General features: G+C 36.6%; 1 protein-coding gene across 1 annotated transcript in view; it reads left to right on the top strand.

The window, feature by feature from the left end:
- Window positions 1–27,262, top strand: part of HCN1 (hyperpolarization activated cyclic nucleotide gated potassium channel 1) — a 204,064-nt gene that overhangs the window by 12,572 nt on the left and 164,230 nt on the right. The window contains exon 2 of the mRNA XM_075019379.1: window positions 11,794–12,217. Within this exon, the coding sequence (XP_074875480.1) occupies window positions 11,794–12,217 (424 nt within the window). The remainder of the gene's footprint in view (window positions 1–11,793; window positions 12,218–27,262) is intronic.

Genomic DNA, 27,262 nt, shown 5'->3' with positions numbered 1-27,262 from the left:
GTACATCAGAATAATTTGAATATGCTTCATGTTCCATTTCTGCCATATTATATATTTTGATTTGCAGTTTACAGGTAAATATCTTTTCTAAGATTATGATGAAAAGTTCTATTAATTGTTTTCCACCCTCAATTTCTTGCTGTTCTCCACCAATGAATTATTAACATCTATTTGGGTGTTCTAATTATTACACATCTTTAGCTTAAACATGTTTGAATAGTTCAAAACTCACTGTCCTCCAAAGATGAAACATAAATATTTGGCTAAATTAAATTTTGTCTTTCTGAGGAATATTGGCTTGTGGCTAAAACCTCTTCTGAGATCTCCAAAGTAAGATGTTTTCATTTGCTGAAAGCCAGAAACCTATTTATTATATTTAGACAACTTCATTTTGAGTGAATATGGATGGAAGATAAAGATGGACATCTGGTGTTTTATTCACCATGGTAAAGAGAAGCTCTTTTGTTTTGCTGTATGAGAGCAACAGTCTGTCTGTACATCTGTACATCTGTCTGTATGGGAGTAAATGGCTTCCTTGGTACTTTTGCTGTTGTTTATAGTTCAGGTCATAGGTCCCTGACCAAAGTTTCTTTGAGTGCTTATTTTAGAGTCGCTTATCAGTGGCTACGATTATAGGCAACTTTACTTGCAGGCAAACACTTTCCCCTGTCAACCTTAACATGTACTGTTTGGCTCATCTTGAGAGCAGCAAGGGGGCTGTGCCCCTGTTAAGGAATATGTCCTACTTTGTTTGAGTGCCCAAAGATCGGAGAAGGAGAATTTTTGTAACAAGAGACTTCAAAGTCAATTGTGAAAAAACAAACACTCTACCAAAATATAAAGTGAAGTAGATTATTAAATAATTCCCTTTTATATTTTTTTTGATAAATATCATAGGTGAAGCATATAACAAAGGCTCTGGTTAAATTTGAATAATTTTTCAGATCTTAGTATCTTTGTCAATCTTTTATTTTTCAGGCTGAAAACTGACATTTTTTTCTGAAGCTTAAAGTGACTTCCCCTCTTTTTTTTAAAAAAGAAAATAAAGGCAACTGTGGAGGAAGAAACCTTCATCTAATATACATATTTTGTATAACAACTCTACTTTAGATGGTTCTGTCTCAATGAAGAGAGAATAGAATTTTAAATTAATCTATAATTGGTAATATCGTTCAGTGGCTCAACAGCCGTTTCATATGACTAAATTAAAACAAAATAATTAACTAATGTATTTCAAGCCAATAATCTGCCGTAATTCACTAAATACTTTCAACACATATTTTATAAATTTAATACATACTGTTACTAGAAATGGATCTTGACCATCTATTTCAGTGTTGTGTATTACCTGTGACAAAATGTAATGGAACCTCATTTTTTAATTACAGCCAAGCGATGGATATGGCCTGCACTAGTGCTGCTGGCAGAGGTGTACTGGAAGGAGAAAAGGCCTCATTGGATGTAAAGGCAGTCTCTTGGAGTGCTTGATATTGCAGGTTATCTCCCGTTTTGCAGGTCCAAAAAAACATTTTATAAATAAGTATATGTAGGTTGTTTTGTTGTTTTTTTTGGAAGGCATTTGATTGTTTGCTTTTTAAAGAATAACCAAAGCCATTTCATTGAAAAAACTTTGTTTCTTTATATTGAATTAAATTGCAAACGGGCCATTCAGCAATCACATTCCATTACACTGACCAATGCTCATAAATGTCAGAGGCGGATTTTACATCCCCAGAAACTTGTTTTGTATTCCAAACTTCCACCCTTTGCTGAGCTGCTCGCAAAGGCAGTACATGAGGCTTTACTCAGGCCTGCTTGCCTGGAGCTTGCTGGAGCATTAGAGGGTAAAAAGATGATGAGAGGAGCAGAGGTAAAACTAACAAGATCACGGTTACTTAGGCCAATAACTAGAACATCTTTGAACATCACGTGTTCTCTTTCTCGTTTGCTTTGTTTGCTTTTCTGGGTTTTCCTTTTAAACAAGTGAATATCAGGTCTATCTGATCACTGCTCTGTCTAGCTACATAATTAGCTGATTTGTTTTGGCAATGCAGGCAGAACGCTATGCTGTCAAAAGGATTGCAAGACTGGAACGTGCAGTGTGTAAATTGGGAAATGTTAAAGAAATGTTAAAATTACATTGCATCTGCTTAAATACTGTGGGAGGCAAATGGCTAGCAGAGAGATCTGGACACAAGTTGACTAATGAAAAACATGGGGATTTCTGAATGTGGCTGGTACAAGGAGAGACCTGCAAGAGCTGCATTTTATTTCTGGTAGGGACAGGTGTTTTAGTGTATGAATTATGAAATTATGGTAATGCTAATTTGTAAGTATCAAATAATGGTAAAACTGAATATTGAACTTCCTAGCTGAGCATTCTCCTTCCTACCTGCTCATTAGTGCGGCGCTTCTAAGGTGCATCACCCTGTGAAAAGGGGTTCATATAAATACGCGTGGGGAAAGGTATAAGCAAGCTTGTGGAAGATTACTTCTTCCATTTTGTTTGCATTGCATTTTCAATTAGTTGATGTTTTATATAAATTGATATGATGAATTCAGTGAACAGGAGTAATAAAATAATAATTCTATAATCATGCTGATACAATTTTCAGTGTGTATATTTGAGTGTGTACCTGAATGTCTCCTGTATCTGCTCAGGAATCAAAACCATTCAGCCCAGGTGTTGAAAGTGCAGTGTAATTTCTGTCCTCTGCTGGAGAGGATTTGAACTTGTACATTTATTTTGCATAGCACTTCTGGCATGGATATTTTCAATAACAATATCACCTCTCAGACTTGTTCTGCTTTGATGGAGCAAAACAGTGAGAACACCTCTCCAGTGTAGTGGTTGCCTTCCCTGGGAGAAAGTTTTGGTTCCTGCTCTAGTTTATATTTGTTTAGAGAAAGAGAACGTCAGCAGTGTACTTCACTTCAGAGACACAGTATGGTTTGGGGGTAACGAATTTCCCTGAGAGGTGGGAGATCCTGGGCTCAGCTCCCCACAGATATATGGCAGTCGAATGGATTTTCCAAGGCATTGGTGAGAGCTCTAGTTATTGAGCTGTTTTGCAAAAGGGGAATGTGCATGACATGACCCTAATTACTTAACATGTTGCTCAGTTGTGAATTTGATCTTTCTTTTTCCTTTGCTTTCCAAAAACTTTCTGAAATAGATTTTAATCCTTTTTCATCAAAGTGTAAGTAAAAATGAAGAAAATGATAATTTTGATTTGATTTGAACACCAATTCCTTAGTTTCTTATGTTATTTTCAGAATAAAAGTTACTAATATATGTTTCTAATACATAAATATTTTAATTAAATTTAATTACCTTTTGAAGCAAATGATTTACTGCAATGTGATATTTATGGATTACAATAAAACAACTTACTGATTCTTAAAATGGTACTTACAATTATTTTAAAGGGGTTGAAATCTCAGTACTATTTTTATATTTGAAGAAACAGGCTCTGGAGCCAAAGATCAGCCATAAATAGTTGTAAAAGGGAATAGTAATTTAACTTGATATATTTATGCTATCTCAATTACTTCTTCTTGAGTTAGAATCTTGTACATCTCTATAGATACATAGGAGGTGTATAAATATTCAGTCATGTATATTTGTTTTCACTCATGGTGTAAGAGTACAAAGTCTGCATGTATAATCCATCAATTTGTTTCATACCCATCTATAGTTACTCTACACTTTTCTCATCTCTGATTTTTCCCTTCATGAATTTGAAGACTACCTCTTTTTTTTTCAGTTTAAACATAGTGCCCAGTCTTGCCTTCAATGAACTTTTTCAAGAAATTATTCACAAAATTCTAATAAATGAAAATTTGTGTTTGAAGCTGCTTGTCCGAATGTACTGTATCTTTATACAGTTATATTCACAAAGCCAGTTTTACCTCTGATTATCAGAATGAAATTGTTAGTAGTAGTATTTATGTCAAATACCACAAATCTCTGTGTCTTATGTGAACGAAGTTGACAGTCCTAGTCTTGGGTTTTTTGTCAGAGATAACTCACCTCAAAAAAGTAATTGTCCCAACTCATTTGGTGGTCACAGGCCAGTCTCCTCACCAATCCCCATGACTGAGGTCTATCAATAGCTACTAAGCAATGTCTTACCCATCATCTCCTTCTCTGAAAATAAGTAGAGATAATGGACTTTTCCCCATCAGCAGAAACTTTAAAGATTACACTGCTTGCTGAGAGATTGAATTGGTTAAAAAAATAAATCTATTGAAGAAGAATATTAGGTGATACTGTCTGGCTTTCTTGGTTTTGCCAGGGGTTAAGTTACCTTCCTTTCCACATGACGCTTTGTTGAGAAGAATTACAGAAGCCTTCTCCCAATTTAAGCCTTTGAATTTTTACTTAGTATGGAGGCATCCTAAATGTCATGTTTCTAAATGGCGCTCTTAAAATTACTGTCACTACAAAATTCTTAATTAATGCAAGTGTTCCAACATGAGATATGAGATTATTCTGAAGCTGAAATATTTTTAGATCTGTCTCTTTCAAACTTTTTCTCATGCCTGTAAAGTGGTCATTTCTAATTTGAGAATGTGAATGCGTAATTTATAGTGATCCACTACAGAAATTTGCTGACAGTTAAAGAATCAGTATGTGGCAATTTACAGTTGGTTTAAGGGTTGGTAATATGAAACTGAAACAAATCAGTTGGAGTCCCTACACAAAATGTTGCTTGACACTGAGAGGCTATGGTCTAACAGTTTGAACAGGGACAGTGAATTTGAGGAAGGTATGTTACTTGTGTTTTGAGACACATATTGATGCAGAAGCAGTCTTGATCTGAAATATATGTTTTGATCAGCATACAGGTCAGCATAGAGAGATTCAGCTTTTTCCAGGAGAAAACTCCTTTGTGAGTCCTGACTCTTTATCAGCACTTCTTCCTAGCTGATAGCTATTTGGAGAGAAGCACTGCCCTGCTTTTTCACCAAGGAATGGGGCTGGAGAAAGGAGGAACTGTGTAAAGATGGGGGAGTGAAAAAGCAGTGTCAAAACTCCAGTGACACTGGTGCACCATTCTTGCCCAAGATTGAGTGGAAGTCAGGCTTTAATTTTTTCTGCTGTGGTTTAGTATGTTTCTCTGGAGGAAAAGGAACTGCAAACATCAGATGTATTGAAGCACTTGTGGTAGGGGATTATTGGCTAAAACCAGTGAGACTCATTATTAAATAATATTGCCATATTACATACATTTCTCTTTGTCCTCTCCTTCCTCCCCTCCCACATGCAATGAGGGCAACATTACTCCTGTACCTTTATTTCTCAGAAATCTGATAATTTATTAATGTGTGTAAAATACTGTAAAAAATTTAGACAGAAGCTATTGCATGCACACCAAGAATTACAAACCTTTTGATGAAATGTCCATTGCTTAAATATTAGTCAAATTTTCTGAAAATTTATATATTAGTGTAATGTTAATTAGTTAAATTTATCTTTCCATGAACACTACTGTGATTTTCTTTTCTGGTAATCAAACCTTAGAAGCACTCAAGCTTTAAACCTAACCAAAGGCTGTAACTAAAGCCTTTTGAAAGTTGTAAACTGCTGATCATTGGCTTCACTAGACTCTGATCAGGTCTCCCAAGAGCTGTATTTATCTCATCGTCTGCCTTGTGCATAGAATGACAACTGAGCAACAAATTGCAAATCTCCACTGCTAAGTGTGTTTAGTTATCAGATAAAACTCATGAAATCTGTTTGAAATTGTGCAAGTTTGTAATTTTTGGATAAGTTCTATGGCTACATGAAAAAGAAGACTCAGTATTGCTGAATTTTATTAATCTGTCTTTGAATTCCTTTTCTGCTACCAGGTAGGAAGTTGCATCAGTATTTAAAAAATAACAGCAAGGCATATAAATTGGATCTTTAAGTATATATGGCTAACCTTGAAGTAAAGGATTTCAGTAGTAGTATCAAATCAAATGAAGATTTCTGGTGGTCTGAAAACTTTATTATTTTATTTTTTTTAATTGCTTTTAGTCTGAATCAGAATGAAACCGTTAAGCTGGAAGATTGCCAGGTCCAGCACTGCTCATAATTCGGGCAGGGGAACTGAGTTTTCAGAACACCAGCCTCTGCCTCATCCCAGACTGACCAGTCTCAGGTAGAGAATGCCTTTCTGCTGCTTCAGAAGGCTACCTGGCTAAGTCAATGAAAGTTCATTAAGCTTGATGTGTTTCAAATTAAAAAAGAATAGCAAATGTTGATGGAATTTTCACCTGAGAAAGTGTCACAGGCTTCTACTTAATAATACTGCTGCCCTTCAACCTCAGCACTTGAAGTATAGGACATGCTGTTAGAACTCTACTGTAGTGTGTGCTTTACAATCAAAAGGGGTGAGCCATGAAAGGGATTCTCAGCCTTGCAAGATTCCTTGTTTGTGTTAACATAAGCTAAAAGCTGTCAGAGCAGAAATAGAGGAGAATAAAGAATATAAATGAACAGTTTCAGGAGAACAGTTTGTCTTTTAAAAACAAAACAAACAACCAAACCCAACCTTTTGTCTTCCTAAAGCTTTGTAAAATTAAGTACATTCAGATGAGGAAAGTTTTATCCATGCAGAAGGAGAACACAACTGCAGAAGGAACCTCTTTGCTAGCGCAAAACTGGCCAATGTAAAGAAGTGACACTTCACTAGTCATTTTAATGCATTTGTATTAATGTGATCTCACAGATAGGTTACAGCAAATTCTAAGTTTGGAAATTTTAAAGTAAAAAAATTGCTGCTGAGCCAACATCATGGAAGCACCTCATCAGAGGTTTGCAACATTTAAACAGAATTTTTTCCATGGCGGATTTTTGAATGCAATATTTCTTGTTAAAATAGAAGAAGTTCATACTTAATTTGTATGCCTTTTTCCCAGAAGAAGCATGTTTTCCTCTAGGTGTGTGTATGTGTAAGAGAGAGACAGACAGGCAGAATGTAAATGGATAGCTGGGCAGAAGGGAATATCCTCACTTTCAGGTTGTGGAAAAAAAAAAAAGGTGATGATTTCTAAGAAAGTTTTCAAGCACAGACACCTGTGCAATCACGAAAAACATTTGGTTCCTCTGAAGAAAACTCTCCCTTCTTCATTCTGCTGTTCTTACCAACACATCCCAGAAATTATCTGCAAGTTGCAGATGTTTTGAGGCATGTCTAGCTTTGCTCTCTCTTACTATAAGAATAATGTAGTTGCACAGTAAGAGTAATATGGCATGTCCTATGAGAACTGAATTCTGACATGGATAATATCAACTTCAGTGCTTGTTACAGTACGTTGTAGTAAAGTTTTAAGTTACTGTTATTTCTACTAAGATTGTTTTGTTCTATATAGGACATTGATTCCTCTGTTAGGTGAACTGATGATCCATGAAAGCAAAAGAAATAAAGCTGTGTTTGAAGGTGAGATAAAAAAACAGTCAGTACTCATTTCATTGAGCATCTGCTAGTCAGTCAAAATATTTAAGTAAAGAGGAGGTAAGTTTTCCATGGAAAGCTTGTGAAAATTTTTTACAGTTCTTGATCTCTGAATATGTAGAGTGAAATCATGTCTCTCATGCATCGGGCTTGGTTTGAAAGATACTTTACAAGCAATTTGGATGAATATCTATTTCAAGGACCTTTCACTTTATAACATGACTGATGAGTATTTGTGACTGAATTTCATGAAGTTTTACTGGTATGTTTTGCTCTTTTTTATTAAATAATCAGACTTCTATGATCTTTCTGGAAACTTGGATAACTTAATCTTAAGCAAAGCCCTGAGTGCTCTGTAGCCTCAAATTGCAGCACTCAGTGCCTTAGACATGCTGTTCACTCTGCTGTGTGGTTTGTGAGATCACTGACAACTTCTCCTGGGTCAATCTGGGTGTACCGTAAGGATATTCATACATGAATACATATATAGTATATATATACATACATATACTATATAATCAGTATATATGAATATACTGATTCAAGGACATTGAGACTACTGTGTCAATGGGCAGCAATCAGAAAATAATAAAGCAAATCTGAATGACTTTTTACACAGTTGTGTATACAGCAAATTATGCAGCAAATTAACTAACTTACAGCTGAAATTTCCTTCTTTAAGACTCAGTTTTCTGTGGGTTGGATATAGAAAGTGGAAAATAAAATGCCTGTTAGAATTCATAGTGCCTTACATTAAGCTTAGTACAAACATTGATTAATTAATACTAAGTAGTTTTTTATCACTGGTTGAGTAGTCACTCATTTTGAACAGACTGTTCATCCTATCCAGGATAGCCTGTGGCAATAAATAAACCACCAAAGCCTCAGCACCATGTTCCAGAGCTGTAAAAAACACCTTGTTATTACTGTGAGTTTTGAAGTACAGATGAATTATGAGTGCAAAGATCACTGAAAGAGGGCTATGAATCCAACTAGTTTTATTTGACAATACCAAACTAAAAATTAGTGTAATTATTTATATTTCTGTATAAAATAATTCTTTAAAATTTAGAAAAAATATGCCTTAAAACTGATTTTAAAACTTTTTTAATACTTGAAGACATTTTTCACCTACAGATATTAAACCTCTGAGTCACTTTGAAGCATTTAAAAAGTTTCAGGAGTAGTTCAGTGTGGTGTGGTGCTGATCTTTGTAGCTTCAGTTAAAGGCAGCTAGGAGTAGCTATATTGAGTTAACTTCAGAGGAGCAGTAAGCTCCATAGGTGTTTGGTATGGTGCTAAGGTCAGATCCTGCTTCTCATTATGAGCTCTCAAAGATCTTATTACCCCCCAGGCTTTTATTTTTTTCTCCTCATTCTTGAAAAATTTGTGTCGCAGGCCTATTTCTTCCTTGCTTTTTGTCAACATTTTATAATACCTTGTGTAAATCTGGAACTCTGAGATTGTAAGTTTTCAATTTATAACCATCCTGGGGGGGGGGGGGGCGGGGAGGAAGTAGCAAAAAGAAATAAATAAGGCTAAAAATAGTTTGAAACAAAGGGCTATCTCTGTGTCTCAACAGCAGCTGCTTGCACTGTTTTGCGAAGCTTTTCAGCTCACTCTTGGTTACATGAATAGTAGGATGTTCTGAACCAGTAGGCAAGGAACGCATTGTATTACTTTCAGTGCACAGGTCACAGAAGGGCAACACAGGGAATTGCATCTAGTTTTTCTCACCTGCGAGAAAAATATTGTGTAACATGACCAACAGAATGGCTTTTGGAAACATTTTCCTAAAAGAAAATGGATGATTAATTTCTAAATAAAAAATAAATCATAATATAATAAGAGTTTTTCGTACTAACGAATCAGGTTATACTATGTTGTGGGCTGAAATCAAAATACAAACCTGGTACAATCTCATAGTCCTTAGCATTCAATCTTATGTTATTACTGAAGCTCTAATGCTACCATCTTTTCTGACATTCAACATCAGGAACTCTAGTGTGTTTTGCATCATCACAGTACATAACGATCCCTGAAACTGTGGATTACTGTAGGATAAAAACACCTGGTTCTGTATTATATTTAATGTTGCCTGGTTGTTGTGCAGCTTTGGTTAGCCTTTGTTGCATAATTGCCCCCTGTGCTGGTGAAATGTAAAGGTCAATCTGAAATCAAGCAATGCTTTGCTTAGGAGTGATCCACAGATATAAGTACGCCTCTTGTGATTGTTTCTTAGTTGTCTTCCACACATTTTTAGGATTCCTTTGAGAAGTTTATTCTCCCAGAACAGTTTTTTGAGATATTTTGGTCAATAGCATTGTAAAAGTGTGTGTGGTAATTGTACCGGTAGATCATAGTATCAGTGATATATGAATTTAGTGGTTCCTTCTGTGTAGTAATTCTAGATTATTGAAAAGGAATCTAGCACAGCGAGAAGCCTATTACATTAATTTAAAAAGATAAGAGAAATCAGGAAGTTTTTTGCAGATGCGGTATAGATATGGTTAATACCATCACATGTTAAGCAAAAATACATACAGTCTGGATAAAACTGAATATTTATGGCACTTAATATTCACATTTATTATAAGATTGAAAAACGTGTAAGACAACACCCATTGTGTTACAGTGGGAATTACTTGTAAAGTCTATTTCATGCAATTTTTGGGTACCTGTTAAAGGTACTTTGCCATCTGCTCTCTCAGAAGATAGTCAAGCCTAATCTTTGTAGGTTTATCTTAGAATAAAGACTATTAAAACTGGGAATTCTCATGCCACTCTCAGTCCTATGCTACTCTTCCTTTAGTGTGTTCTACAGTTACAGTTAATTATTTATATTCTCAGATCAGCAATTTGTAAACTCAGAAGTATTTTCATGGAGAAATGTGAAACAAAGGGAATTTATAAACCTGAATCATTTGGCAAATACAAGAAGCCATCTCCAAAATCTAATGTAATCCATATGCTCTGTGCAAGTCTAGCAAAAACTAAACTCATGGTTCTGAAATGTTTGTGAATGTTCTGAATGTGGCCAGTTAAACTATTATTATTGTTGATCACCATGAACTTTTACTAAGATGAGGGTGTTTGTTGCATGCCAGGAGGCTGGTGCTACTACAGAAGTGGCCTGGGAGTCAGTGCTGGAGTGGTGTGCTGGTGGCATGTCCATTATATGTCCACTGTGCAGTGCCCCACTGCGATGGACGGCCAGAGCAGGGAGATAGTTGTGGAGCCATTGCTGCCTCTAGTCTTCTACAAAGTCTAATGAGTCCATGAGGAACTGTTGACTAGTTTCTGTGGCTCTCCAAATCAAGTTTAGTTTAACAGATCATGTTCGCAAGCAGAACGTCACGTATTGGGTTCAGGCTTTCTCAAGTTCAGTTTCAGTTCTTTTATTGAACAAGATTAACTTTCTTTGACAATTTAACATTTAGGAGTTACTGTAATTTTCTTAAAATCTGTTGGGTATATAGTACTATCCCCTGGAAATCTTCCATCAGGATAGATGTATATTCTGTGTAACAGGTAGATTTACTCACCATTTCTATAATAGATACTGAAGCTATGAGTCTGGCTGTCTACCATTGTATCAAGCACTGTTAGCATTCTAACAGTGTTAAAGGGAACCTTTAGATGCTTCTGGAGCAAAATGGTGAAATGCACTACCCATTTTATACTATGCAAGTTGCAGCTATTATTGACCAGACTTCTTAGCTAGTTCTGAAAGAAGATAGACTATGAGATTATAAAAATGTATGAAAGTTCAATTCAGGTTGTAGAAGTGGATGAAGGTTTTGATGTTATCTAATTTTTGTTTCTGTTTTTTCCTTCAGTGCTTTTTTTTTCTCTTCCCGTAATTTTATTCCAGCACTGTAATGGTATGAGAACGTTTAGCAAAGAGGTACTTACATTAATATGTTATCTGTTAGATATCTGGGTTTCCATTTGGACAGAAGCCTTAAAAAACCATTGTGTTGCTGAAGCACTTCTGATTGGCACCAGACATCAGTTTTAGTTATATAAACCCACTAATAAGTTTTGACAGGAGTCTGGATAAGTCTACTGAGTGCCACACATACACAGCTTTCAGATATGCCATGGAGTGATAAACCATAGTACTGTTTATATTCTTGAGAAGGAAGGCACATAATGAAATATATTAATTACTTTGTCTTCTTTACTGACTGTGAATATATTGAATGAGTTAAACCAATGAGTTTTCTTAGCATTGACAAAATGTTTAAGAATCTGGAGGTGAAGTTGGCGGCATGGTAGAGACCATTTATCTAAGTGTGTTTTACCACATTACATCAACCATTCTGTTTCTTTCTTTTTTTTTTAGGTTTTACTGGGACTTAATCATGCTCATAATGATGGTTGGAAACCTTGTCATTATACCAGTTGGAATCACATTCTTCACAGAACAAACAACAACACCATGGATTATTTTCAATGTGGCATCAGACACTGTTTTTCTATTGGACTTGATTATGAATTTTAGGACTGGGACTGTAAATGAAGACAGCTCTGAAATAATACTGGATCCTAAAATCATTAAGATGAATTACTTAAAAAGCTGGTTTGTGGTTGACTTCATCTCATCAATACCAGTGGATTATATCTTTCTCATTGTAGAAAAAGGAATGGATTCAGAGGTTTACAAGACAGCAAGAGCACTTCGTATTGTGAGATTTACAAAAATCCTCAGCCTGTTACGCTTATTACGCCTTTCAAGACTGATTAGATACATACACCAGTGGGAAGAGGTAAGATTTATACAGTTATAACATCACTCGTTAAGATCTTATTCCTACAAAAAACTAGTTGGGTCTCTCTGAAGAGCTACAGAAGAACCAGAATGGAATAAAGAGTTTTTACTCACAAATTAGTGTAATTACATACAGGTGCTAGTAGAAAAGCCTTTCTGGAAAAAAAAGCACAGAGTAACTGTCTTCTCTCTGCTAACAACAGAGATCAAAAATTGATGGTTTGGGACCATCAGCACAATAAGCATGTATGGGCTCCTATTGGGAATATTAGAAATTTAAGCAACCACCAAAATCTGCATTTGAGTTTGGTGACTAGCTCTTAAACTCATGAAGTTAATGCTCTTGTAATCACAGAGAACTTAAAATACCTGTTCATATTTTTCTATTTGAGGCGAAATTGAAACCATTTATATAATTTAGTAGATTTCCTAGAATGCTCATTGTTTGAAGGTTCTATGTAGGCTGAATAAATACTGACCTTCTTTATAAAAAATGGGTAGTTCAAGTTTTGAGTCATTGCCTTCTAAACTGTCAAGTCCACTATTTCCAGACGTGACCTTATGCTGCCTGCCAACTTGGCATGGTGACATTTCCAGGAAATTATGGCATTCCCTAATTTGGCATGCTCATGGCTAGGAAGTGTTTAATACTTTGGCACATACCACCATAATTCAGTCATTTCATTTCTTGCCTGTCCCCATTTCTGTAGTTCTAAATATCATAATATATTTTAAAAGGAGAGCTAAAAACATGGGAAGAATAACTGCTGTTTTCTAAACCTTTCTTGCAGCAAGCGTAAAGAGAATTATCTTGTAAAGCATTTTCATGGAAACACTATTAAAATAAGATTTGCATAATTCTATTTACCTACTTTCATAAAGATTTACTTAATTAAATGAATATTGAAGGATGATATGGTACGATTTCTGGTGCTTTTTTCTGCTGGTTATCTCCAGTATTACATTAACATTCCGGTTTAACAGAAACCTAAATGCAAAGCCATCTCACAAATAAAGTCAGAGTATATTTAAAAATGGCATGATGCTGGATGATACTAAGTATGAAAAGTCTAATAAATTTATAGTTGTTTCTCAAAAAGCTCCTGAAATAGGTCATTATTTTCTATTACTAGATTTTGTAAATTCTGCTTCTTTTTGCCTCCCTGTAATGTGGTGTAACGATGTTTTTGACACAGAAAAAGAGCACTGCAGTTTTGTACTCAATTTAACTAAGGCAAATGATTAAGCATATTTTGCAGTTCTACCATAAAGCTGTGCTTTTGTCTTCTCTGTGCTTTACAGAGAGACAACCTTCTGAAATGCATTCAATGACATTATCTTCTGGCAGCTTCAGTTAATAGCTTGCTACTATAAAGCCCTACTAAGCAGAGAAATTAATAGCTTTTTTTTCCCACTTTCCATCTGTTGTCAAAGATAAATCAGGTATTCTAAATCCAAAACAGCTGAACTGGCCACAGAGTGGGACTAGAAGTGACCGGAGGATGAGGTCCAAACCAGCAATAGCTGGTATTTAATCTTTAGCTAATGGCTACTTGATTGCAACTTCACCTTTGATTCTACTAGTAAAACTTGTGAAATATTTGTTGTATGATACTTTATTTGACAAGTATTGAAAAATAAATGGACTCCATATTTTAGTGTTTGATAAGACATAATAGTCCTCCCTGGATGTTGTCAGGAAGGTGAAAGAGGGTCTGAAGGGGCTTTTGGGGTTTTTTTTTTGAGCCTGCAATAAAGCAGCAAGAACCTTGTTGGCTGCTTTTTAGAAAGATTTCTGATGACTGTGAAAACGTTCAGGAACAGTGATAAATATGTACACTGAATCAGGTTCTGATAAATCCCCAAATGAAATGTGTGCAAGAAGAAAATGTTCAGGTTTTTTGGTTAGCATTTTACAGATACCGGAAATGAAGGCGGTCATGGATTTTCATATTTGGCTTTTGTTATCACAGTAGTTGATTATTACTTTAGGATGTAGTTTGCGAAACAGTTCTGCACAGCGATCCATTACCACTTTGGAGAAATTGTGTGTTACAGGATCGTAATGTTTTAAAACAAAAAAACTGGGTAGGGATGGACTTTGCTGAATTAGGAAACAGTAGTTGGATGATCCCACAGGGGTATTCAGTGAGACCTTTGCAGCAGATATTAATCTTTTCTGTATTGTGTGTGTTTGCACATGCACAACAGGGAGCAACTGGTAACTAATTTTTATGACACAGAACTGGAGCCTGTTTGTGTGTGGTCAAAAGGGTTTAATAGCTTTTGCATATGGGCTGACATGTTGGTTTTAAATGTAATGCAGATAAATCTAAAATTCTATGCATTTGGATCCAGAATAATGAGCATTATTTCAGAAATATTGAGAGGACAGCCAGCAAATTCATTCTTCATAAACTGCCAAGAGGATACTTCACGGAAAACTGATCGATGAACAAACCAGGTTGTACAATAAGGCTGTTATCCCATTGAGGTATTTATAGGTCCTCCAACAGAAAAGGCAGGTTGAAATTGTTTGGGGTTTTCCTTTTTTAGTATCACATACCTGGACTTCAGTTGGTCAGTATCCTGAACTTTAAGATGAGTAGGGAAAAATTTAAAAGATTTTTGTATGATACTGGTGAAACATGGTTCATTTTCTTTATTTCTACATCATTTAAATGAATTAAATCAAGATCAATCTGCTAACAGCCACGTAGAGTAATACTGAGATAAATAATGTATGCATTGCAGAAGCTTTCTCCTTAACTGTTAAGAGGGAACAGAGCTATAGCCTGTGGTGCAATATATATGAAATCTGATTGATATATTCATATCAGTCTGATGTTAATAGCCTACCCAAATGAATGACTCCGTGCAAATGGGAAGAAACACTTTAACAAAGGGACAGGAGATATGTTGGCAGGAATTAATTTACTGAATTTACAAATTCATACTGTCCTGAAACTGCTTTTTAGCTACAATATCTAATATTCTAGTCCTTTACAACTCAGATGTTGACAAATAGATCATATACTTACTTATACAAAATTATATACTATAATGTGCAAGAAAAAATTTGTTATTTAAATTGGTGATTGCAGAAATTATACTTTTGCAATAATTTCTGACACTGGGTTTGGATTTTATTTTATTTTTTTTTTTAGCATAGGTTCCTAAAAATACCAAACAGGACATACTGGATCTAATTCTTACTTACTTTAACTTATTTTATGAGACTGCCTAAGCTGCTGACTCCTGAACATTTTACATAGTTTGCATGCAACTAGTCAGTTATTCTTAGTTAAATATGGTCACAAATAACAGAACAATTAAAAATAAAAGATATAAACAATGATGAATAAATACATTGTTACAACATGTCAAATGATATGCCACGTGGCTTTACATTTATCTATGGTATAAATTTACTGATTCTTTCAAATAACAATATTTACCAAAAGCTGTTTAAAAACCAGACTTTAACAGCTTTGATTACAGCTATTCTAACCACAGGACAAGGCCTAGTAGATGTATGAGTAAATAGAAGTGGTATTTCTAAAACTGTAGCCTAAGTCTTTCTCATTCTGAGTTGTCTGATTAAGTAGAATTAGAACCAATTTTAAAGTCACTAAATGCTTATTGCAAGATGTGCAATAAAGGTGATGTTTTGCAACCAATCATCTAGTAAAATATGTGATAATTTTAAATTGCAGCGATGTCTTATTTTGATTTGACTTGTGCTGAAATCTGGTTTTCAATTTGCCAAACCTTTTAAAGGTTCATAAACCTATGTTAAGTGTTTGTCACGACGCAGGCTGGACAGACCAGGGAGGGGTCATGGTGAATTCGGAATTCCCTCGGGCAGAACTTGCCTCACCACAGCGTTTGAGACATTAACTCTTCCAATCTCTCACAGTGTTGATATCCATTCTAGCTGTTACTAAAGCTCAAGAGTTTAACAAAACATATTTTTAAGCATACCACACAGGCATGTCTTATTTTACTTTTTACTGTTTTATTTCTAATAATCACAGTAATGATGTTCCAGAAAAGCTCATAAATACAACCTTGCTTGAATGCTAAGTCTTACTAAACTGCTTAAAAATTAAGTGTGTAAGAGCTTTGCTAAATGAGATCCTACATTAACAATTTTATCTGTTGCTTCCAAGCTACCAACCCTAATTATCACAGATCACCACTAGGTGTCCTCTCCTTGTTGTTCTCCTTGTTGCCACCAGTACAAAAATATGTATTATGCGTATATGATGTTGAGTCATTATTGTTCCTAAATAAAAATACTGTAAAAGAACACTTGTGTTGTCCAGACAACAGAAGACAACTGTTACTTCAGTAGCTTGCTGTTTCTGTCATAGGAATACAGATGACTTTTGTCCCCTACAGAAAATCAAACCATTTTTGCTATCCCCTACAGCCAGATGAGAAGTCAAGGGTTTTTGTCTCTCCTTTCGATGACTGACTGGGGTATTGTGTAGGAAGGGAGACATGATGAGTTAGGTGGGCATTTGGTAGTGCTGGATGAAAACACATATATTTACTGATTGGATTATTAATTTAATTTTATTTTAACAGGACTGTGTCTACAAGACATGGGGTTTTCCTGTCAATGATGGTGTTATACAGTTTAACTTACTTTTTTAATTAATGGTCTTACAGAAATGGGAGGTGACATAATATATTTTACTTTCTTTTCATTCAGTTTTAATTCCTGTCCTCCAAGGAGGTAGTTTAAAATATATTTTCTAGGCCCCATAAAGTTGTGTCAATTAATGAATTACTGCACATAAGCATACCAGTATTGGTTGAGTGGCAATTTTGAAGTAAATTTGGTTAAAGTAGGACACACTTTTTTATTGCCTGTTACAGATACATCAATCAAATATGAGTTGTCTACCTCATAGGGAGTGAGGGGAGGAAATTTGTTAAATAACACTGGGGGAAATAAGGCATAGAAGAGTCCACCTTCTCTTACTGGCACAAAGTCTGTGAATTCTGCAACAAAGCCTTTGTATTGATGTTGCCTGTCTTCTTACCATTAAGAGATGGAAGTAGGACAAAATCCCTATTTTCTGCCAATTTCTACAGGAAGGAGACAAAAAAGCAGGTTGTGCATTCTTTTGGAAAGTCATGCTTGGAAAATGCCTGTTATGTATAAATTAGTGAATTTGTGTCCTCCCACAAAAAGTCTATGGCTGGGGTCGGGTTGTGTGGATCAATGAGAAATATCAAAAGCCCGAGCTGTTCGGCACTTTTTTGTGTTGTTGGTTTTGTTTGTTTGTTTTTGTTTGTTTGTGTTTGTTTGTTTGTTTGTTTGTTTGTTTGTTTTTCCCTAAGAAGTGTTCCCTAGCAGGACTAGGTAAATATGCAAACCATTGTGAGTTATTCGTATTTTTGTTTAGTGTGCAGATACTTGCTTGCGTATGTATGCCTTACACAGCTGACCTCCTTTTTGTGCTGGGCTGTATCTCAGACACCTGTGAGATTTGCTTGGGACTTCCTCCTTGTTCTGCAGTCTTCCCTACAAGATGAAGCTGTTGTCATGTGTGCTTGACATGTGCTGACCAGCTCCACCTCTTGTGTCATCTAGAGAGGAAAAAAACGATGCTGTTTGCTTGCAGTTTGAATTACAGAATCAAGTGCTCCTTGCTCAACATAGCTGTGGTAGAAGGTGAGCTCTCCAGTTTCATCAGAGCAGGGGTTGGCTCAGCCCAGTTCCCCAGATCCCCAGTTCCGTGCCTGGGAGTTGTGCTGGCTGTCAGTTTGTTACTGGGTAGGACTCGCAGTGCTGGTATTTCTCCCTGATTCAACTGGGATGTTGGCTGATGGATAGTCTGTCTCTATGACAGCAGTTGAGAGCAAGGTATTTTATCTGCAGACTCTGATCCTATAGAGCCAGAACCTGAACTACCAGGCCTTTTCTTTCTCCACTTTAAAATTAGAGAGTATAAAGGCAGTTTCTTTGATACTGTTGAGGATGTCGATATTATGTCTTGATAGTGTAGTTCTAGATAATTTGCTTAAATAGGTGGAACAGAAATGATAGATCAGATATGTAAATAATACCTATTAAATTCCAAAATAAAGCATTATACAACAGGAAAGAACATGTGAATTGAAACATTTTCTTAAGAGCAAAAATCAGTCTCATAATATATAGATATGCAAGCTCAGTGCTGTTAAGTTTTTCTTTTCTGTCATGTAACTTACAAGCCTATTGTCCATTTTGCTAAACAGAGCACCTACTACAATCTTTACTAAATTGGCAGTGTTCCAAGTGGGAAATTATAATGGATCTCATTTCATGTAAACCTTTTTGTTTACATGGAACTACCCATATTTTAACATTATATGAGTAAATTGTGCTCATTTGTGCCAGTGCTTTTTCATTGATTTCAATGAAAATTATTTATTTGAGAAAAGTATGGATCATTGCAGCTAAAGCATACATCCATGAAATATCACTGACACAGATAATGGAGCATACTATCAAGTTTTTATTTTTCACTCTTTCAAATTCTGTACAACAGTAGCAAAATACACATAACCGATAGAGACAATTAGAAGGCCTTATGATCCATGGTCTCCTAATAATAGAATACTAACTACCAAAAAAGAACAGCACAGGCAATTACTGAAATCCAAACAAGACATATTCTGTTTTTTAACTTCCTACTTTATGGTCTATGCATAATCACTTGCATGGAAAGAATAATCCATCCCCTACAGAGTAAATAGAAAGTGTTACGAGTATAAAGTTTCTCGCTTTATCTCCTTACCCCCTTTTTAAGACTGTGCAAACTGAGCTGCCTTTCTTGTGTGCCTACGCCAAGAGAGTAATTGTGTGCCAATGATGTTTTCCCTGGGAGATAAACCATGCAGAACATAGCCTGAGATAAATCTCCCTGAACTCAAATGTTGGAAAGTAACGTTTTCTTCTTTATATGAGTTTTGTCTGGCTTGTATGGTAATAGGCCTGTTGCTGGGAGTCTTGGCTGCAGACCTAAGAAGGTGGGTTCACTCCTGCAGTAGCATTTCTAGCTGATGCTAGTCAATCAATTTTGAAAATGATCAGAACTGCATCAGCCTGACTTTGACATTGAAGTGTAACAGTTTTTTAGAAGAATTTTTAAAGTCTAATTTGTTGTTCATTATTTTTGAAGCCATTCTAGGGATAATTCCTTGTTTTGCACCTGCCAGAGCTTGCACACATTACTCCTGGCTGCAGATCTGGAAAAAAAAGCCTCTTGTTCTTCTACCCTAAGCTTTTAATACAAGCAGAAAGCCCACATAGCTTTCACAGGGTCATGGCCCGATGGATACACCCCATGTCAGACAAGTGGGGAGGTAGGGGATGTTCAGTCCTCTTGCGAGACATAGCTGCTGGCTGCTCACCACCTCGTCCTGCTCCACCCTGGAGCTGGAGAGCCATCAGAGAAGGTGATGATGTCCAAAGAGCTGTTTGTGCAGCCCCTGGTCTGGATTGTGGTTCACTATTCGGATACTGCAATACTGCAGAGTCCTTACCTGGCAAGTGCACGTGTTAGAAGCTGCTTTTGGTTCCTGCAGTGATGAGACAGAAGGGGAACATGTGAATTGGATTTTCCATTTTTTTCCAATGTATTTTAACATGAATGACAATTTTGTTCTTTGCAGTCTAATCACAATCCATTCAGGTATCTCTGCATTTTCAGCTTTGTATGAATAGAAAACAGTTCAGAACGACTGTTTACACTTCTAAATTACTCAGCAACAGTAATTTAACTGAAAGATATTCTCAGCTTGTCACTAATGTCTTGTAAGATCCTTCCCCTCTGTGTTTGTTTGCATAATACCAATAGATCTTTGCATGTAAAGAAGTCAGTTGAATAAATACCTTAGAACTGCGCACAGATTTTAGTTTGTCTTGGTATTTTCTTTATGTAGCTGCTAGGGTAAGTGATCTCTAGAGATTGTTAGGGATACGCTATGGGCATTTTATGCTGTCTTAAATAGACTTACTTTTAAAATAAATTTTTAGAAGACAAATTTGAAGCTGTTTTGCTAGTCTACATGGTAAAATATGCTCAGTTATCAGTTGAAATGGGAGACTTTTAATCCGTGTAATAAAATTTAATACATTATTTATTTATTTATGTATTAAAAAAAGCAACAAGATGTCCTTACAGGGCATCATTACTAATTGAAAGCTGAAGAACAAGTTATACAGGAAAAATAAATAAGAAAAGTGTACAGGTAGAAGCTGGATATGAACAATTTTAAACTTTTCCTAACATTTGACTATAAGGGGCATTTCATTTTTAAATTAAGTAATCATGTATTATAGGGTGGAAAGATAATTCATCAGATTTCAAATTGATATAATTCTGTGTTATACTTTAAGGAGAAAGTTGTCAGTTGCTGTGAACAGCTTTTAAATAAAAAAAACCCAAGCCCACCACTGTATTCTCTTGTTTTCTCATGTGGAGAACAGCGTGCTGGTGAATTTTGTGGGATTTTGTGGGAGGCTATTGCCTCAGTTATCTCAGAAGGGTCTGAGAGGTAGAAAACGGAGATATCTGGAGAACATGTGCTGAGCCGTGCTGGGTAGACCATCCATGCACTGTTGCCTTTATTTATTCTCCCAGTCTCATGTTCCTTAGCTCATCTGGGCATTTTATCAAATAAGACCAGGACTGAAATGATACAGAATTCACCACATGTCAGTGGGTTGAGGATCATGTTCTGATTTTGATCAAATTTGACTACCTTCTAATACAATAAAATACCTGGGACAATACTTGTTTAAGTAAGTTTCTGTTGTTATGGCTCCCATTGAGGACAATGGAATAAGTGGTTTAATAGTTAATTAGGAACAACATTCTGCTTTGTAAGGATAAAATGTTCTGAATTAACCACTTAGGTTAATTAGATGCAACTGTATAAACCTATTTAGAGAGGGTTGAGGAACTGAGATGGCAGTGTAGAAATAGCTTTTCCAGCTGCAAGTTATATTTAATGAGTTATTTCTAACCTGAATTGCATGGAATTTATTCCAAATAATCATGACATTATCCCACATGTGTACTGTACGATTTAAATAAAGTTGTGACCTGAAAAAAACAGAAAAACAACCTAATTCAGAGATTGTTGGAGCTGTGCTCCTTGTTTCCAAGCAGAAATGAACGCTGTGATTGTACTGTTAGGCTCTCCTCACCATACTGCACTGGGAACATGCTCTATTTCTGACCATCTTCATCGTTCTTAATCCAGACATGTGCTTTGGCATAGTCTTTCCACGTGTCTAGGCTCAGTGTTTTCCTCTTTGTTACTTATGATCTTCTTGAAACAGCTCTTTTTTTCCAGCCTCTCTGCTTTGAGAACCAATAGCAACAAGGATGGCTGCACCTTTATTTACCTTGGCAAGGTGCCTTGTAGTCGCACTGGCTTTCTTTCCAGTAAATGCTGCAACTTGTTATTGATCTGGCAGGAACTGCTGCCATGCAGTGTATTCAGTGTCATTTCAATCTTGGTTTTGTGTGACAAAATGGTATGCAAGATTGGAGATCCTGCTTTTCATCCAAGTGGGCACTCGTAGGTGAGGAGCTGTGACAGTAGAGCCCTGTATAGCACATCTATATTTTCCCTGTATATGCATGAGAGATACCATCTGTAAAATACTGAAAACGGCTGAATGGCTAATAATGATGTTACTGATGTAATCTTTGCCAGAGCCACCGGCCTTGTACAATTGGGCTGCCTGTAGAAGAGAGGAAAGATGTGACTGTCAAAAAAAAAAAAAAAAAAAAAAAAGAAGTAAGAAAATAACAGCAATTCAAACAAATATGCATGTACATATTTATATGAATATGTCTTCAAGTGTGAAGGTTCCTAACTGCATCTCTGTACCTCTGAATAGAAACCAAAGATGGTCCTATCTACAATTTTTATCCCTCCAGATTAATTCTTTATGCATCATATGCTCAGTTTACCTTAAGTGACTGGCAATATTCAAAGGCTCTTGACAAACAATCCTTTATCTCCACTAGTTTCACTGCTGAGTTGATGCTTCTGTTCATACTTTTAAGGTAGTGGCATACAAGATTTATGGCTAAAACCTGAACTTGGAGAGTGAATATTGTTGTGTGTAATTTAAAATGAATCTGTTTTTAAGAGTACTTTCTTGTGGGATTTCCAAAGCACATTATTGAAAAAGGTGTAGTAGTTCTCTTGAGGATGATCAATTCTTCCCTCAACCAAAGACATGAATTACATCTTCATCTGTCTCAAAAATGACTGGGCATCCCACCTGAGAATTGTTTTCCAGCTGGGGAAATTTAATGTCAGATATGGTTTAAGAAGGAAATGGGAAAAAAAAGCAACTGAAATGTAATTTCAACAGGCAAGGGGTAACTTCTAGAACTGCTGTATTGTTTTGATCACGAAGAAGTTTCAAGATGTTGAACCCAAACAAGAAACTTACATTTTTCTTGTAGAGACTTTCTGATGAAGTAAATGAAACACTGGTTTCCCTTCAGCATCAATCATATGAACACTCTTTTTTCCTATCACTTATTTATTTTGCCCATGGCAAAACCCACCTATACCATAAATGTGTTTTTCTCTCTGTCCTTTTTATTATGTGACAATTTTGGTAACTTAATACACTGCTTAGACCTATGTGGATTTTTATTTGTATTTCTGCTAATGTTTGCATATCACAAATATGTATATTTATTCATCTTCTAAAAATAGTTTAAAAAAAAAATCAGTCTGTTTATTGGGTCTCTTAACTGGCAGTAGTAACTGCCAGGCACTGGAAATGAAAGCGTCAAAATACTTTGCATGAAGAACATTAATATCAACACTGTAACATTTTGTCAAAGGAAATCCATTAAGAGATAGCTTATTTTTAAAATAATTATAAAACAAATTCCAATAGAACTTTACATGCTTTCTTCCTTTTCATTTAACCTTCTCATCGTTATTCCCATGGAAGCTAGTGAAAATAAAACTATCAGCACCAAGATTTTTACATATACTGTGTTTCTGTTTGTTAACATAATTGATTGACTCATTAGTTCTTGTCAACTCTTATTTAACACTTAAGTAAGTTTATATCTGAGGTAGAAACACTTTTTTTTTTTTTTACCTCAGCAGGGTGTTTAGAAGTGGTAGCATTTGACAGCAGCTATACTGGATGCTGTCCTTGAGACACAGCAATTCCCATGCTGTCTGTTTCAGCCAATTACTCATGCTCTGTAGGGTTAGAAAATAAGTTTGACAACTTTGGATTTAGCTTTTGGGAAACTCTCCCCCTTTTTAGATGTGTATGGATCCTTTGTGTAAAGTGAATGTGGTCTGAAAACCAGCTGAAGACATGAACTCTTCAGCTACATTGTAATTTTAAAACTATATATGTTTGTGTTGAACAACCTAGTTAGAGCTAAGAAGTGAAAATTGTTGTGACAGTACGCTAGCATAAAATTTGGGCATTATTTATAACAGGTATATGTGAACATCTTTTTGTTTGACCTCTCAGCTATTTTAAGATGCTTCATCTAGTGAAGCTGTTTCTTTCTCATATTTGTGAAGAGACGATGAAAGAAAAATGGCCAGTTAAATATTTGGTTTACAAATTCAGCACTAAAATGCAAAAGGAAGCATCTAATTTTAAGATTTTTAGTTCTTTATACATTCTGAGTACAGAATTTTGTTTTTCTCCTCATTTAAACAGTTTTGCGTCTTACAGTCCCACATGAGTCATGACCATGGCCCTATGGATTTCCTTCCACTTTCTCTAAAAGTTTTTCTCTGATGTGAAGAATATCATGACGCTCTTTAGAAGTAGTGATTATCTCATTCAGAATTAGAACATTTAGCCCAATAGTGAATTGTCATGTGAGCAGGCCAAAATAATTCCCCACCAATAAAAAACTATAAGTTTTTGCTAAGTCATGAAAGAGGTATAGCTTGAGATACTTAAAGCTTGAATTTCAGGATTATTATATATGTTTGAGGAATCTCATTTTCCTTTAGTTCTCCTTTTTTGATCTTTTGACAGTAAGCTTTTTGCAGCAGCAGTGCACCTCTATCTCTATGTTCCAGTGCTAAATATACTCAAAAAATGTAATACTATATTAATCATTATGCATGCTAAACCGAGAGGAGAGGAGAGGAGAGGAGAGGAGAGGAGAGGAGAGGGGAGGGGAGGGGAGGGGAGGGGAGGGGAGGGGAGGGGAGGAGAGGAGGGGGGAGAAAAGAAAATCTGGCAAGAGAAGGGGCAAGCAACCTCATGCCCATAAATGACTTTTTTCTTTATAACTGGTGGTTCTTGTTAGCTGCTGCTGTCTAGAAAACCAGTATCAAAAAGTGCATCTGTGATATTTTCCTTGACTACTGTCTTTTAGTTTAAGCTATGTGAAAATTATACAAGTGATATGGCTGGTGGTAACATAGACCTGTTTGAATCGTGTTCACTACCCTGACGTCCAGTTTGTGGCTGGAAGCTGAAAAAGCCATTCATTTCTCCCCTGACTGTGTTCTTGTCATTGCAAATACCCATGAGAATCAGCCCGATGAAAAAGAAACAAGACTGGTGGCACCTCACAAGAAAATGTCTCTCTGAATTCCCGAGAGAGAAAGTAAATTTAATGTAACTTTTACTTAATCTGCTAAATAGTGCTTTTATTAATTTTATGTGTAAATATTTTTATTTTATTATATTTTCATATTTGTTGTTCTGGAAAGAATGGCTGATCTTCACAGAAACCAGAACTATGTCTGGTCGGTTTAGCCAGTTTAGGACACTGAGGGAACTCATGTATGACAAGTGAATGTGCTCTCGCAGCCCAGAAAGCCAACCGTATCCTGATCTGCATCAAAAGAAGTGTGGCCAGCAGGTTGAGGGAGGTGATTCTTCCTCTCTGCTCTGCTCTGGTGAGACCCCACCTGGAGTACTGCATCCAGCTCTGGGGCCCCCAACATAAGAAAGACGTGGATGTGCTGGAGCGAGTCCAGAGGAGGGCCGTGAAGGTGATCAGAGGGATGGAGCATTTCTCCTGTGAAGACAGGCTGAGAGAGTTGGGGTTGTTCAGCCTGGAGAAGAGAAGGCTCCAGGCAGACCTTACAGCAGCCTTCCAGTGCCTAACAGAGGCCTACAGGAAAGCCAGAGAGGGGCTTCTTACAAGGGCATGTAGTGATGATAGGGCAAGGGCTAATGGCTTTAAACTGAAAGAGGGTAGATTTAGGTAAGATATTAGGAAGAGACTCTTTACTGTGATGGCAGTGAGACACTGGAACAGGTTGCCCAGGGTCGTTGTGGATGCCCCATCCCTGGCAGTGTTCAAGGCCAGGCTGGATGGGGCTTTGAGCAACCTGGTCTAGTGGAAGGTGTCCCTGCCCATGGCAGGGGGGTTGGAACTAGATGATCTTTAAGATCCTTTCCAACCCAAACCATTCTGTAATTCTATGATAATGCTGGAAATCACAATGAGTGGTATTCTCTCTCAAGTCTTCTTGAAGACTTACTACCCTTCAACTAGCCTTAGCTTAGTTTTTTATCCATTTTCTTTAACAGCCACCATCTTGTAATCTGTCATTATGTTTGGGGACTCCAGTTTTGGCTGGCATCTCCAGGTTTCCAGTAATATTATTATCATGCAATAACTGAATTAATTAATAAATTACAAAGGAATATGCTTGCTGGTCATCAAGTGGGGTGAATTCCTGGATGTCCATGGATCTTTGGTTGTCTGGGCTGCTTAGGGCAGCTTGAGACAGGTGTAGAAGCAAGTTTCTAACTACCTAAGGAATTCAGTAAGGTCAGACACATGCAGACCCCATCAGAGCAGGCAGCAGCTGAGCTGGACTGTTGTTAATCACTATACTTGGGACTGAAGCGTTGCAAGTGCAGTGTTTGCACCAGTTCCCCTCTCTGTTTGCACGTGTGTAACATTTTGCGTGTGCGGTTTTCCAGTTGGCTAGCAGAGTAGGTAGATATTATTTTGGGGCCTGACATTGTTCCTTCCACTGGATGATTTGAAAATCTGATTTAGGAATACAGAGATATAAATCTGTTAAATATTTTTTAGCATTTTCACGTTTCTGATCTTTACATGAATAAAGTTTATAAATCTGTAGTTTATTTTTAAATTGAGCTAAAATGTACTTGAGTGACCTCCAGGTGTTTTTTCACACTGAAAAATATGCCCCCAGACATTTATCCTCCAACATCTTTTCAGTCCTCCACCTCTGCCTTTATGTTGTGTAAGTGTCTTGGGAAGACAGAAAGCCTATGCTCTGTGCTCTGTGCTCACAGGCAGTGCTGTGGAAGGTCTCAGCCTGTTAACGAATCTGTAGCTCCAAGTCCCTCAAGTCTGTTTCCGTAGCTGAAGATGCAAAACACAAGAAGTTTTAGTGATAGTTTTTACTTAAATTAGTACAACTAAGCATCCCAAGAAGACATATGCTTCAGTTTCTTTTCTTACAGTTGGAAACAAAAGAGACAAAACCAGTTTTCTAAACTTGTCATATTTGCTGAGTTAATTAGGGTATTTTTGCAAGCCATCCCAGATGAAAGCTACAGATTGTAGAGTTGTTCCAATCACCAAGTTTATTCCCCACTAAAAATTTTCCCCTATAGTAGCAGTGCTTTATTTTATAAAAGGAAACAAAACCAAGAAAGTTGACCATATCGTCCACTAATGTCTTGAAGAAGGGGAGCAGGAGACTGGGAATCCCTTTCCTCCTTGGTCTGAAGGGCTTCAGGCAGGATTGGCATAGGACAAGGATTGCACGTGATTCCTTGTGCCGAACTGAGCACCGAATGGAGCGCCTGGCTCTGCCCTCATGGTGGGAGCACTCATACCGATGGAGGGGCAGCGTGGGTATATATGGGTTTTGTGGAATGACTGTTTCATGACACACACAGAAAGGGCAATGCCTCAGCCCTGACATTTCCCATCGACTAGCTGTCAGCAGATCTGTGCTCCCCATTATGACTTTTAGCAGCACCATCTGAAGTGTCCATCTCTCTCCAAAAATT

The sequence above is a fragment of the Buteo buteo genome, chromosome Z (genome assembly GCF_964188355.1).
Source record: "Buteo buteo chromosome Z, bButBut1.hap1.1, whole genome shotgun sequence".
NCBI classification, from domain to species: Eukaryota; Metazoa; Chordata; class Aves; order Accipitriformes; family Accipitridae; genus Buteo; species Buteo buteo.
This window is presented reverse-complemented; position numbering and strand designations above follow the sequence as displayed.